The 15,781-nt window shown below is 35.9% G+C and overlaps 1 protein-coding gene across 2 annotated transcripts in view; it reads left to right on the forward strand.

Moving 5' to 3' along the window:
• The first annotated feature begins 13,920 nt into the window (after positions 1–13,920).
• LOC145684622 (uncharacterized) overlaps positions 13,921–15,781 on the forward strand; it is a 310,911-nt gene continuing 309,050 nt past the window's right edge. For both annotated transcript variants that reach the window (XM_081757011.1, XM_081757012.1), the window contains exon 1: positions 13,921–14,859. In XM_081757011.1, the coding sequence (XP_081613137.1) occupies positions 14,781–14,859 (79 nt within the window). In that variant the 5' untranslated portion in view covers positions 13,921–14,780. The remainder of the gene's footprint in view (positions 14,860–15,781) is intronic.

Here is a 15,781-nt window from a genome sequence, read left to right on the forward strand (position 1 = left end):
TTCTCCCACGGTGGAAATATGCTTATAGGAGATAAGTGACTCGCTATAAATTGAATTATGACTATCTAATTAGATTTGTACTTTTATGTATGAAGTGCACGGTTATGCAAGAATGGAAAATTTGGTGAACGGAAGTTCATTTAAAAAAAAGCAACAATCATGCTATTAAATTCGAATGAAGAAAATTGTATTGAAAGGAAAGTTTGGTTTTTAGTTAATGTTATTTTAATTTTATTTCATACTTTACTAAGTTGTTTTATATATTTCTATATGTAATTATTTTTGGTAGGTCGGTTGATAACATAGAAGATAATAATGATAATTTTGTTTTCTTGAAAATTTGGGCCGTATACATAGCAATCCCGTAGGGGCAGTGTTGAAATGAGGCATGTTCAAGAGGGGATGAGCTCCCCCTTGCACTATATATAGGCCCCCTAAAATATTTATACACATGCATTTAAATATCTGCTTTCTCTGTTTACTTATTTGGGAAATAAATTCTTGAAAGCATAGATTTGTGTTTTTTTAAAAGAAAATTAGTTTCTTCTCTTGAACAACCTAATTGTTCTAATTATCAAACCCCGTTCTTGTATAAAGTTGAAGCTAAATTAAAACCTGGAAATTAGACATAGACACAAACAAACGCTTTACAACGTTACCTAGGAAAAATGGCAATATATAGTTATGCAACGGACCAGACAATAATAAGTCATGAGTTTTGTTGCGACAGATTCCTGCTGCTCTATTGCAAATAGAAACAGTGCAGTGTTGCCAACAAGTTGATATAAAAAGTCGCTAAACAGAAGATGAAATGACTCCAATTTTGGGTGAAAAGTCGCTTATATATATATATATATATATATATATATATATATATATATATATATATATATATATACATATATATATATATATATATATATATATATATATATATATATATATATATATATATATATATATATATATATGTGTGTGTGTGTGTGTGTGTGTGTGTGTGTGTAAGATAATTGATCAATTAAAGTTATACTACTATATACGCTACAATAACGTATATGAAAGACTCATATATAACCAGGGTGCGAATTACCGGGGGAGGATGAGGGGATTTTCCCCATCAACCACAGTTTGTTCCCTGCCAAAGAAGTCAGCTGAAGTATCCCCACCGGGGATGCTCGCTTTCCCCCCACACTATTCTCAGTAGAACTCCAAATTTCACTGATTTTTGTCATTTCTTGTAAGTTTAATCCTAGCTGTATTTCGAAATGATCGATGGAGACTGTTCAGATTTGGTCATTTCTACTTACCACCTAATAATTATGACTATATTATTATGACTACGGTCGTTACTTGCAACTGTGCCTTCGTACCCTTCAGTTCGTCATCGTTTGTGAATTTGAATGTACTAATTGTGTACCCCAAAGCCACATATTGTTTTATAAATCTAGACCTCGGCTGTATAAGGCGATAACCCACAGTTTCCTTATTTTTGGAAAAATGGAATTGAAGGTTTAAGAGCATTACATGTAGTTAATCTGCTGCAAGAAAGTTCTCAGTTTACAGCTTCCTCAAGAACATGTATCTCTTCTGCTTATTCTAAATTTTTGTCAATTTAGCATTCGAATTACAGATTATACAAAAAGAAAATTAAAATACTTTGTTTGTACTTATTGATGGTTATCACCATTTACATGCATATGCATTGTTAGTTATTGCCTTTTATAAGAAAAGTACTTTTATTGATGTTTCAATTCGAATTTTTATTTAAGTACCTCTGACACAGATCAGGATAGAGAGGAGGAAGGAATCAGCTTCGATCTATTTGAAAGTCCATCTCGGCATTTACTTGATGTGTCCAACGAAAATATAGTATTAAGAATAGCACTTATTACATTGTTTCGTAAATACGTTGATGGCAAAGCAATGGCTAGCTTTTGACTGAAAAATTACATTTAACAAAATGCTAATTAGAAATACTTAATCTAGAACTAGTGGCACAGAGATACCTTTCATATTCTAGACGCAATTATAACACTCCTCTGATATACAAAATCTGACAAATTTTCACTTCAAATTAGTACTATAAGCACATTTGCATTTGTACTTGTAGCTGGATATTTAGTTTAAACCTGCGGCATGAGGTACTTTATATGCTGCTTAAGTTTACCCACTACCAAGTCATCTAACTCCCCTACTAAAACTACCTATCGCAGTATGAAGAAGCAAGTTAGGCTGTGTAACTCACAATATTTCAAATCCAGCACTTGATGGATTACAATAGTCAATAAAATCATTAATACACCCGAGTCTATTAATATAAAATATATCATCGGGAGAAAAAACGAGTTTGAGACCTCTGCATTTCACTCTGTAAAACTTTTTACTAACACTTTAACGAACTGAAATCACTATAACAATATATCAGACATTAAAACAGTGGCAACTGGAATAGTTTACTCCCTTTACACTACGCAACCCGCACTAATTTCTTGTAGTTACTTGTAGATCTACGTAGGTACTTTTATCTGAAATCCACTATCACTACCCATCACATTAATTGTCGTAAGTATGTAGTCCCAACAGTTCTATTCATCAGTAGAGTCCTCAGACTGTTCATCTGAATGTACTTCCTGGGAAAACCTTTGTTGTGGATACAAGTCATGGTACGCTGGAGGAATCCATTTCAGACATGACATGACATCATCATAATTTATTTTATGGAGTGGAATTTTCGAAGTATACTTTCTCACAAGTGAAATAGATGACAAGTCAATTAGATGTCTATCTCGCTTTTCGAGACTGATGTTTACAAAATCGTTGGAAACTGGCGCATGAGAAGTTGACACTGCCAAATTATATGGATGATACTTCTCATATTTCATTCTTGCGACTTCACTCAGTTTGAAAGGGCTTCCACTTTAATATTTGGTTGGTTTTCGAATTGCGTCGAGAAGACTCGAATTTTTTAATAAAAATGTTTACGTACAACTTTAATATTCATGATTGAGGCAAAGAACAAGGATAATGCTTCCTATGAATCTATTGCAGGTCGAGGGTCTAAAGAAATAGGAAGTTGTCTTCATCGTTTCTTTGAAAAAACTGACTTACGTGGAGAAACACTAACAGTGTTCTCGAACAATTGCTGTGTAAAAAACAAAAACTGGGTACTTGTGTCTATTGGCTGCATCCCTTGAGTAGCGGAAGGTTTGATACCATACAACATTACTTCCCTGTTGTTGGACAAGCTATGTTGCCGTCAGAAAGGGACTTTGCAGCTATTGAGAAAAGCAATTAATCATAAACAATTACGTTTATGATTAACATCTCTCATTTGAATTTGAATTATATTTGAGACCTTTAAGCATCTCTGCCACAGCCCGGGACAGGAGAGGGGAGGTTAGTCAGTCAGTGCCTAGTTTTGTGGGTATAAACCCATCATTTGACTGACTAGACTGAGGGAAACCCTAGAAAACCGTCAGTGAACCAATAGTCATTAGATAAAATTGAAGTAGGATTCTGTTCTTAACATTCATTCTCACAAAAATATTATTATTATCATTACCGGTAGTATTTTTGTTGCTGAAGCACAAAAGCATAACTCGCAATTCAATTGGTTGTGAGCTCAACGTACCGACCTCGCACCGCAAGGGTTAAAAAAAATATTTAGCAAAAATTGGCGTAGTTTTATTTTCCAGCGTTTTTTTTACAATACTTCCATTTTGTAAAATAACATTCAAAGCTGAAACAGCAATAACGTACAAAATAATGAATCATACCTTATTTTCATAACCATACCTTATCAGATACTAAGAATACTATATCGCGTATCTTGTAAAAATGTAGAGAAAGTAAACGAAACAAAAACGTTAGAAATAGTTACAAATTTCATTTTGTAGTGGCCCCAATGAGAGTTCCTAACTCGGAAACAGTACAATAAATGTAATCCTATTGTACCAAACATAACTGCATGCAGTTTACACGTTGCAATAATCATTCTTGTACTGAAACTGAATCGTTTCTACAAACAAGCTAGCAAGCATTTTTTGCCCACGCAAAAAGGATGTTCAGCTCTCAGAAAGAGACCCTTTCCTACCTCTCTCATTCTATTTCCTTGTCAACAGAGAAGCATAACCTAGTTGGACGGGAAGAAAATTTTCAGACAACCATATCCATCTCACATGTTGCTTCTTAAGATCATTTGGATACTTATTACCTTTGTTCTGTTCCCCTGTCTCACTTTCTTCTCTCTTACCCCCACAAGAACAAAAATCATTGATTGCAAGTGTGAAATAAAACGCGCTTGTCATGTAGTAATCAAATCAAGACCTACAAATAGCTGATTGTGATTCTTTAAAAAGTAAACAGCAAGTCGATTTAATAGCTCGCGTAGTTTCAACCGCAAGACGGCTTCCTCCTATGGTGTTTAAATGACGTCATTGCTTCATATTTTTCGTTACGTAGGCTGGGTTCGAGATCTACACATTACAGAGTGACCAAAGGGGAACATACCAAAAGTTGAAAGCTAAAACAAAATAACGTCAGATATGCGTAGTTACTGAACATACCACTTCCCTTATACTACGTATAATCCTTGGCATACCCCAGCACATTCTACTATGACAAATTCTACATTGCAAAGAAATTATAAAATATAGAATACAACAAAGTATTTTCATTATGTATCTACACGTACGTTCATAGCTAATGTTTGTTACTCGATTTAAAATAACAAAAATTTAATGATCTTTATATGCCAATAACTGAGGCGTATGCTAGCTACATATTCTGCACGTACAAGGAGATAACCAACACAGTTCGTGCATGTAAACTGTGATAATCCACATTGTATAAGATTTGCAATAATTCTTTCTGAATTCGCTTCAGATGATGCTGATGATTCCGCTTCCATCTCAGGAACATAATACACATCGTCTGGATCACTCACGCCACTAATATCACTTAAAATGTCCGCCATATCGGCAATTTCTCTTGATAGAAAAGCATGCTGCCTTACGCACGACGCCATGTTTCACTACAGGTTGTCACCTTTTACGTGCGTAAGCTTCGACAAAGTGGCATGTCACCGTGCCCTTTCCTGCCAACTACATACGAAAATCAAAGATCTCTCACCTTGAACAGACGGAGAAGTGGTTTGTCGCCTTGTTCATCCACAGAACTAAAATTTTCATGAAATGTGGGTTATCACCTTTTACACCCGAGGTCTTGAATGTTCTTAGCGGTTGGCCAAGAAGTAAACAAATAGCTTCTTCCACTATTCTTGGACAAGTTCGGACATGTCATATTCATTCCCTACATTTGTATCGATTATCATCTTATTCTAATTTATGTTATAACATATTATTTTACTTTCCAGTGTACTCTTTCTTTGCACGTTTTCTTCATTCCCTAGTAGTTTGTGTGTATGCAATTCAAAAATTGCATTTCATTTGTGATAATTTGAATAGTAATCACTGCAAGTTTACGGAAATGAACTTTTGGAGCTGTACTCAAAATCTGAGATATACATATTCTCTCGTAAGTATATGTTAAGGCGTACACGCTGGGGATACACTCCTAGTGAGGAGACATGTTAGTGAAGGCGATTTTTCGATGAATAAGCGCATAATTGGAGATATCTTTCAGCATTTGTTAATACGATTGGTTCTCCGTGTCATTTTCCGTGTGTGTAGAAGCATTTCAACTTGAGCGGTTTTTCAAAGTTAACCCTTCATTTTTTTATCTTTCTTTTCGCTGTACAGTTTGCTGTCTACGCTATTAATGTCAGAAAAAACTTAAGTGTAATGTTTTACTTTATTTGAATAACGTAGCCCATAGTGAATCAACTCATCTGCAACCTAACAGTAAAGTAATTTTAAGTGTTGACTTTCTGAGCCCTATCACGGAATCGGTATTTGGAGAAAAAAAGTCGTGAAGAACTCAGCGTTAGCGGGGAGAAGAAGCACAAGCTCGAAATTTGAATTGAAAGATTTTTAAATATTTGGCCTTCGATTTGACCTTGATGTCAGAAATCGGGACCATCAACAATCTATTTCTTGTTTGATAGGCTAATATCTAATTTTCTTTAAAAGAAAGTATGCCAGGTTTAACTGATAATTTTAGTGGTTCTCATAAGACTGAAATACCTGTTTTTCACCTGTATATAACAACGCAAAATGAAAGATTTCAATACGCGTGGAAATGCTTGTGATCATGGCTATCTCTCGGGCCGAATTAACAACTAAATAACCCTTAGAGAGTTACGGGGACAAAAGGAGTACAATATTTAAGCACATTCAGAAAGGTTTGGTGGTGGGTGTGAATGTCAGACAATATATACGTGCATAGTTATTGTCGGTATATATATATATATATATATATATATATATATATATATATATATATATGTGTGTGTGTGTGTGTGTGTGTGTGTGTTTGTAAAGAACACAACAGGCAAACCCCTATTATAGTGTTGGTGCGTTACAATATATATTTTTGAAGGAAAAAGTAAGAAAAAGTGCTCAAAATCAAGGAAAACCAGGGTTTACTTTTAAAAATTTTATTACCTTACGCGCCAACCATAGTGGCGCTTTGGGGCTGGTCTATCGGCATCAGTCATATGTACGGGGACGCCGTCCTATATTTTCGCCCAGGGGCTTATTTTCCACGGTACGGCACTGGTGCTATTATTGTTTTGATGTAGAATCTTTTCATCGACACATAAATTATTACTTCAATACCCGTTTATCTTCTTCAGAATATGCAACACTTGATTCAACGTGTGTGTAATTAAAAAAAAAAAGATTTCAAGCTAAAATTTCCACCAAACTGCTTCATTCTCGTCTCCTTCCTGCTCTGCGCGGAAGCACCCATCTAGCGTAATTTGTTTCTCGATATAGTTCGAATTACGAATTTTGCACATGAAGTTTGTAGCGTTATGCGGTGCAACGTCAAAGAATGAATGTTCACCAGCATTTCTTAAGAGTCCAACACATTATGAGTACCATGATTTTTTTTGAAAATGTGACAATATTTGTTAAATGGTGCTGAATTGGGTAGATTTGTACCAACTTTTTCACAAAATGGGCTGAAAATGCCAGCGTGGTACCAAATATAAATTGAATTTGAGTGAAAAAGGGAATAACGAATAGAGCAGTGTAATCTTCATGAATGTATTTTTTAAAATTCTATTCTTACTTGAGATTCTTATTGTGAAAACTCCCACCGGACCTTGCAGAGTCACGACGGCTCACCTTGCCTCGACCACAAATATAAAAGGCACAAGAAATCTGATAAAACCATTTTTGTTTGATTCGAACTGGAAACATGCTGTTCCAAAGAAAGAAAATTAGTGAGAAACTTTGTTTACAGAAAAAGAGAGAAGAAAAGTGAGCTAACTTAAATTTGAGCCTCACTTACTGACATACGCGGTAGAAATGTTGCTTTGCTGCAAAGGATTAGGAGGAAGAATCGCCAAATTAAATGTTGATTTCAGAGATAGCTTGGCCACTTTGCGAACAGTTGATGCCTTGCTTGATCCAAATTTCCATTAATGTCACATCCATATACAAAATAAGCAGAAAAAACTCTCCTACCACAGTGATTTCTTCATGAGTGGCGTTTGGTTTGTCAAATAGTAACACCTTTTCCCTGAAAACTTCGTTCTCTTTAAGCTTTCTGAAAGATCTGACTTTTCCTTTCCTGAAGGGCAGGAAAGTTGTGTCAAAATCTGTTGCAGCGTGGAAGAAAAGTACGGGAAGGAGACTCCCAAGACTAATCTTTAGTTTGTCACTGCAGAAGGTCTTGTTGTCTGCATTTTCCTACCAAAGTATTAACACTTGGATGATTTGATCTCCAGAAAGAGAAAACATAAGAAGAAGGAGGTCGGTGTCTTCTTCTTCAATGATGGAATTCATTTTTTTTCTGCCGCTTCTACAGAATTTAGCACTACCATCGTATCTGTGTTACGTTGAGCTTGAAGTACTTTGATGCCAGCTTTATCGAGTTGCCGTGACTAAAGTGCAATGAAGCGTGTCTTATACTTTGCGTTTCTCAGAAATACTTCCTGTAAAAATTGGTAGTATAGCGTGTGTGATAACTGTCTCTGCCGCTGCTTGTTTTCTACTTCTGTTGGCATGTTCTTCGCCCTTTGTGCTTGGAGAGACGTAGTTATCGAACATCACCATCACGTTTCGACTGTAGTGATTAGTTATGTATTTCAGATACTGTAGATATATTTGTTCAGAGTTTCCTGGACACAACATACCACTCGATGCAGTAGGAATCCTCCATCTATTGTGAAAACAAACTTTGGTGGAAGAGTGTCTTCACAACGTTCGACCTCCCGCAGAACGCTTTTGAGTGTTGACTTGTTTCATTTCTGCATTACTAAACCATCGAAAAATGCAGGTTGTATAGCACCTAGCTTGTACTTTAAAGTAGCCTGCTAGCTCCTCTTCACTGCGAAAACGCACAGAAGGCGATGGAAAAGCTGGTTTGGATTTACTTCAAGCGATGTGTCTTTTACCCTAATCGTCCTGGCTACACTTGAAGATCACTGTACTTATCTCTTCGATTAAGATAAACATCACTGAAGCGCTGACCCAGAATTGAATTCATGGTGCGTATACCGCACTCATGAGCATCATCCCAGTTTATGCTTTCATCAGCAACCAATCCAGTAGATAATAAAACAAGGTGATCTAATTGTCATTCGAATGGGCTATGAGTATGGACCAACCCACTAGTATTTCGATGTCCTTTCTGTCTCTGGCCCGTCAACATCCGCGAAGTTCTGCATGTTGCTCGTACATTTCGGAATAGATGCCACTAAAATCTTCAATCGCCTCAATAATATTCAATGAAACTAGTATTGCACACCCCCAACGAATAATCACTCCTTCAGACATACCCCGTACGTGTGTCAGTCCTTCAACAGTTTTCTTAGTCCGCTGTATGTCGAAAAGTACTTGCTCGATGAGTATGTGTGCCCAAACTCCTGACCAAAACTTATCCGATGTTCTAATAATGAAATAGCCTTGGGTGGCGAAACGTTCGAATTCTGAGATTCTCATGGTTTCTTCTAATTTCATCATTTGCTAAAGGTAAATCTGTGCAAACTTTGCGTAATTTAGGTGTCCAGCAGCGTGCAAATACGGAATCATACATTTTACAGAGTAGGCGTGGAGTTTCTAACCGTCAGAGCCTCCCGCTCAAATAAAAAGACGCATAATGTTTACCATTTAGAAACATTGCACCCACAATCTGGCAGTACGAGTAGATGAAGAAACTTCTTCCAGTTTGACATATAACAACCTGGAGGCTTCGATCAAGCATTCGGACGTGCGAACTGCTATCAAAGATACTTTTCCTTCCAGTAGATCATTGAGTAATGTCTTCAGTTGTTGAGTGAAGTAAGAATTCTTCAGATCTTCTGGAAGGATTGTCATTGAAACTTCCGTCACGGAATGCCTCCGAAGGACTCTCGAATATATGCATGACCTGAATCACATTATTCTTGGCGTAAATAGATTCCCAAAGTTCTTCTAAACCGCTACCAGTCATAATGTTTCCCACAGAGTCCATAAAAGACATGAGCAGGTAGAAACCTCCTAGACGCAAAACTACACATGATAGCGGATTGTCTTTTTCAGCGGCTGAAACTATGTCCAATACCTTAGCGTAAAGTGCAGTATGTTAATTGGAACATTCCCCAAACATTTCCACCAATTTCCACCAGCTTTTTTCCGAAATATCTGCATCAAATCCTAATTTATAAATCCTTACATGCAGCAGCCATATTAAAAATGGTCGCCATTTTGGATGACTCAAACGTTGGATCAGCAGGACTTTTGGGTCTGGTAGGATGTTGCTAAGGGTCTTGTTCACGTGTTACGAAAACTCACTAATTGTGAATAGGTTTCACTAAAATTTTACCTCTACAATCTAGTGTTTAACTTCTACAATGTCACAATTAATTTAATAAGAGATTACGGTTTGCTGCATACAAAATTGGATATCTCCGTTAGTTTTAGAGGTACAGCAACGTAACTGGGCGCGTTGGAAAGCTCTTGAAACGGACAATGACGATTACTTCGAAATAGTTTCTCGTATATGTAACTCTTGCCACATTATTTACAGTTAAATCTCAAAAAACGGATTAGAGTGCACATTATTTTCACTTTGGGGTCCTCTATATGAAAGCAGTGTCAATGTAAGACACGTAATCTTTGTAAATAACATTTTCTAATATGTTTTCTGAAAAATGAAGCTAAAACGAAGTTCCTATCTTGAAATGCAGAGCAGATATAACGTTTTAAATTTTAAGGGCTGAATTCGTTCGGTGACCATATTAATGACGTCATATCTCGGTTTCTCCAAACCGGATTTTTTTGGGACTTTGAGTGAGTTGATTAGGATAACATTCTGAACATCTCCATCAATTTTCAGCTTGTTTATCAAAATGTCCGGATTAGATCATTTTTTTTTTGTCTAATTTTCCTGGACTAGTATGTTGAATATACCTGTTTGTATGTTGTGCAAAGTAACCCCACTTATGGGGTTACTTTGCACCAAAGTTTGTATTTCAATAACTATGGTCGTACTGAATGCTTACTAATGAACTTGCACTAATGTTTTCCTTATATATCTAGCTATTATATGTTTAAAATACAGTGTTGTAAATCATTACGTTTTAAGTTACATGCGATTTTCTTTAAAATTGTTTAACCTTCCGTAGTCACACTTATTTTTTGTGACACGAAGGTCACACTGGGGTCTACAGGCCCCCCCCCCCACCTTTTTGTATCTTATTTAATTTATGAAATATATTTTTGCAATATTCTTTTGTTTTTACTGTTCTGTGATACGTACTATTTAACAAGGGCAATAAATTTGCACTTATAAGCACTTTGGTTACCTTTATTACAGTTTTCCTTAACAGTCAGAAGGAAAAATAGGTTTTTTTTTTACTGTATAAAAAAAATCTAAAAATCTCAACACTTTAGGGATCGTTTGTAATAAAATAAATGCATCTTATATACCAAGATAACAAAAACGTGTTATACAAAATATGAAAGAAAGAACTACCATACACTATCTTGCGAAGAACGGTAAAATTAACCTTTCCAGGACTGACAGGGATTTCAAATAAATCATAGAACTTTTCATTGGCGGCCCTAGTACCCCTTCTAATTGTTACAGAGATATGAACAATACCTCGTTGTAAAGCTTATGTAACCCAGACGTCAATCAGCTGACATTTGTGCCACCTGTGCCAAACCCTTAGAAGAAGAAGAAGAATATTTTTAAAAACGAGATTTTACTTGTTTTTCGAAATTTGTGAAATGTTGGCAACACTGTCGTACGGAGGGAAAACATTCACATGTACGCCATACATTGGGTACAATCACGTAAAAAATGAAGAGCGAAAATTCAATACAAAGTGAAAAAAATCCAAACGTGTTTCCTAAGAGAATCATCCTGTATATATTTTATGAAATATTTTGGTCTACCCTGACGTTGGCTGCCCTAGGTACGCCCCTAATTGTCACAGAGATATAAACCATACCTGATTGGAAAGCTCATGGAACACAGATTGCAACGAGGTAACTCTTGTGCCCCCATGCGTGCGACAAATAACAGTGTTGCCAGAGCCCCACTAACTTCGAAAAGTGTATTTTTTATAACATTTTACTTTCTTCTTCTTTTACGGATTGGGCACGGGAGGCACAAAAGTTATCTCGTTAGAATATCTGTCCCATAATCTATTCATCGAGGTATAGTTCATATCTCTGTGAAAATTAGGAACATCGCTAGGGCTGCCAACGTCAAGGTAGACGACAATATATATATATATATATATATATATATATATATATATATATATATATATATACAGGATGATTCTCATATTTACTTTGTTTCGAATTTTTTCTCCCTTGCTATTGAGTCTTCGTCTTTCATTTTTTATATGATTGTTTGGAATGTCTGGCATATATGTCATATTTTTTTCTGGCGTACGGCAAATAACTGTGTTGGCAGCGTCCCTTAATTTTCAGGTGTAAAAAAATAAACACTGAACAAGGGTAAATTCAATATCCCTCTGATTCACACCTTTCAAGCCCAGTGGTCATACATAGGGTATCACTAACCAGTATATTCATTTATCTTTGTTGATGCCACTTTTTATGCTTGTAGCTCCTTTGGGGAAAAGTTCCTCCCCTAAATGTTGAGGGAGAGGGGAACTAAAACATCCAATTTCCCCCTACCTTTCCGTTGCGATACCCTTGATGTGGATGAAATGCATACCATTGGAACGTTTTATCCATTCTGAAGAAATAGACACATACACCATCTCTCTACGTAATTAGGAGCCGAACTACGGAGGTTTAAACTACTAGCTCAGCGCTTGAGCCGTTGGTCCTGAAAAGGTTAACGCTTTGGTAATTGTACTTTAAGAAAATACTAAAATCTTCTATATCACTGTCACCACCATTATTGTCAAGCAAAAGTTTAAGTATTTCATCTTCTTTTAGCTTACTCTGAGCCATATTTCATGAATAGAAATATCAGAAATAAAGGAAAATAGGTGGAATTAGAAAGCGAACAAAAGAAACAAACGCTTACGTGCCGGTCACACTGGGGTCTGTTGGACCCCAAACACACTTCACAACCATCTTGTATAGCACACAGCTCGCAATTGACGCAGTTTACCAGCCATAACAACAGGCAGTGTTACCAAATGAATTCATATGGATTGAAAAGTTTTCAAAAAAAAAAAAAACCTAAAAATATCATATTAAAAATTAATTTATCTGGGGTCTTTCAGACCCCAGAGTGACCACAGAGCGTTAAATCTTGTGCATAGTAATCCATTCTTACGGTACCCTATATGTGTACTAGAATATTCTAAATCTACTTCGCTCTGCCTACTTATGAAAGTGCAGGGAAATTAACACATATAAACTGTTAAGATTGCTTATATAAAGGCATGAGAAATACGCGTGTATCAACAATTGACATGCTTTACGAATAATTTTTCTCCTTCGCTCCACAATGTATTGATACGAGAAGAAGGAAGAAAATATGTTAAGTAATTTGCAAGAAAAGAAGAAACCTTTCTACATCTGACACAAGGACACAAAGCCAGTGTTGCCAGATCTACTGATTTTGCAGGAGATCTCCTGCTTTTTCTACGTTCTACTGATCTACTGCGAAAGAAAATGAAAAGTGAACAATCTCCTGCTTTTTCCTTACTTCGAGCTGAAGAAATATATTATTATTAATATTGAATTTTCAATGTTTCCTTACATAAAAAGACGTAATTTCTCTGTTATAGTGCACAAAGCTCTGTAGAACATATAGTTATAGAGCTTTATTGTATATAATATGAATCCAAAGAATGCAACTATACGTCATTTTCTATAAGATTCGTCTATATTCTGACTTTCTGTAAGATTTACAAGTAAGTGTTGTTTAGATTGGGACTTGGGTTGGAAGAGTGGCTTGGATCATTTCTGCACGATCGTCAGCAAGAAATCGTCTTACGCCACGATCACGTGTGACCGTACCATATAGCTACGTTATCGCTACGTGCATGAAATGTCATTTTCCCATTCCACTTTGTTCTTCACTACGTTGTAGTTCACACACGTGTGTATCAAATAATTTTAATATAAATCAGGACTTTCCCTTTTATTTGCTCAACGTAGTTAATCGGAAATGAATTCTGGACTGCTTGTTTTGACTACTGCCCCCTTAATAATGGCAATTTTTATTCCCCCTCCCCCGGATTTACATTCAAACGCCACCATTGTAAGTGTCTACTGCTTTCTCCTGTTTTTTATCTTCGAATCTCCTGCTTTTCCAACTGATTGATCTGGCAACACTGCACAAAGCCAGTGCGTAGCTACGGCCAGTGCCCACAAAATGGCTAGTGAGTCACTATTCGCACTCCATCCATTTTATTTACTCCAGCACTTATCATAGAACACACTTCGCACAATAGAAATACATTTTAGAATACAGATTTTTTTCGTGCATTTATTACACTGTAAAATCCTATTTCAATTTTTCAAATGACTACCAAATGCTGGTTGCAGATTGAAATGTTACATGTAAGGTAGGATGCATCTGTCCACGCTTTTGGGATTATTTCGAGAATACTGGTCCGAACGTAATGGAGTTACAAAGTCAGTGTGAAGTTACGTTTGTTGTTGACTGTACAACAGTATAATAAAAATGGTAGATTCTTAATATTGTTCCTCTGGTAATATGTGGATTTCATATTCACGACCATGTAAATAAGTTCCGAATCTTTATCCCTCCTTTATGAATTTTGCCTATTAATTTTTATCAATGTAGCAACCCTATTAGTAATCTGAACCTATTTGTGAATTCATAAAATAAGATAAAAAATGAGTTACGTTTAATATATTTTGCCGTTTTTTTTAAGTTGACCTTGTTAATAAACATTCAATGCTTTTACTTAGCAGTAATTATCATGATTTATTCCTCATAATAACGATTGCGTCTTTAACATTTTCAGTATAGTGTTGACCAAATAAATAAGACAGAACAGCATGAATACGAACTTATGTTTAGAAACGAATATTATTTTATCTGCAAGACTGTGAAAGCTGAACATCGAAAACAAAACGAACAAACTAAACGAGTTGTCTTATGTTTAAATTAATGATTTCTGTGTTGGAAGACGAATAAGTTGACGTTTGTTTTAATTAATAATTTCTTTCTATTAGTAATTACTATTATGCAAGCATTATATGATGAAGATTAGAAGTTATTCGTTTCTTCTTTTCGTTTTACAAGCTTCAGGGGCGAGAAACATAACCTCTCTTAAAGGTAAGTAATGAGATAAGAACAGTCCTTTATCATTTACACCATTAACGGAGTTTGTATTTTCTGCTCTACAGTTCAAGTCATTGAAATTTTCTTATGTGGTTCGCTATTTAATAGTTTTAAAAAGTATGCTTCAGAAATAAATTTATAGCAGAATTTGGAACAGTTGCGGGACAGGAAGATCTGATTACCTGTCATCTGTTATGATCGTTTTAATATTAATTCTTTACTATTGTTTAATTAGATAGTCATGTACCTCGTCCATCTGAGCGACAAAAACCAGCCACAAAACTAAGGACGTACAAGGTCATACAAAAGTACTAAAGTTCAAGGTCATAAAAAAATACACAGGGTTGCAAGCACTACAAAATTAAAATGTAGAAAAATAAAATCCTTAACCAGCCTACTCCACGCTCAGAAGGACCCATGCAATCATCATCCCTATTTTCCATTTACTTAATATACAAAAAATTGTGCAGTAAAATATCATGGTATCAATACGATAAGACATAAACGAAATGGTTCAAATGTACAAAAAATTTTGTGGCCAGGGTCGTGCACGTTCACTAGCGGATAAGGACCCATGCAATCATCATCCCTATCACCCCTTTACTTACTATACAAAAATTTGTGCGGTAAAATGTCGTGGTATCCATACCACAAGAAATAAACGAAATGGTTCAAATTTACAAAAACTTTTCTGGCCAGGATCGTGCACGTTCACTAGCGAGTCAAGACCCATGCGATCATCATCCCTATCATCCGTTTACTTACTATACAAAAATTTGTGCTGTAAACTGTCGTGGTATCAATACCACAAAACATAAACGAAATGGTTCAAATCTAAAAAAATTTTGTGGCCAGGGTCGTGCACGTTCACTAGCGGGTCAGGACCCATGCGATCATCATCCCTATCACCTCTTTA

This window comes from Thermobia domestica, chromosome 5, assembly GCF_964235325.1.
Source record: "Thermobia domestica chromosome 5, izTheDome1.hap1.1, whole genome shotgun sequence".
NCBI classification, from domain to species: domain Eukaryota; kingdom Metazoa; phylum Arthropoda; class Insecta; order Zygentoma; family Lepismatidae; genus Thermobia; species Thermobia domestica.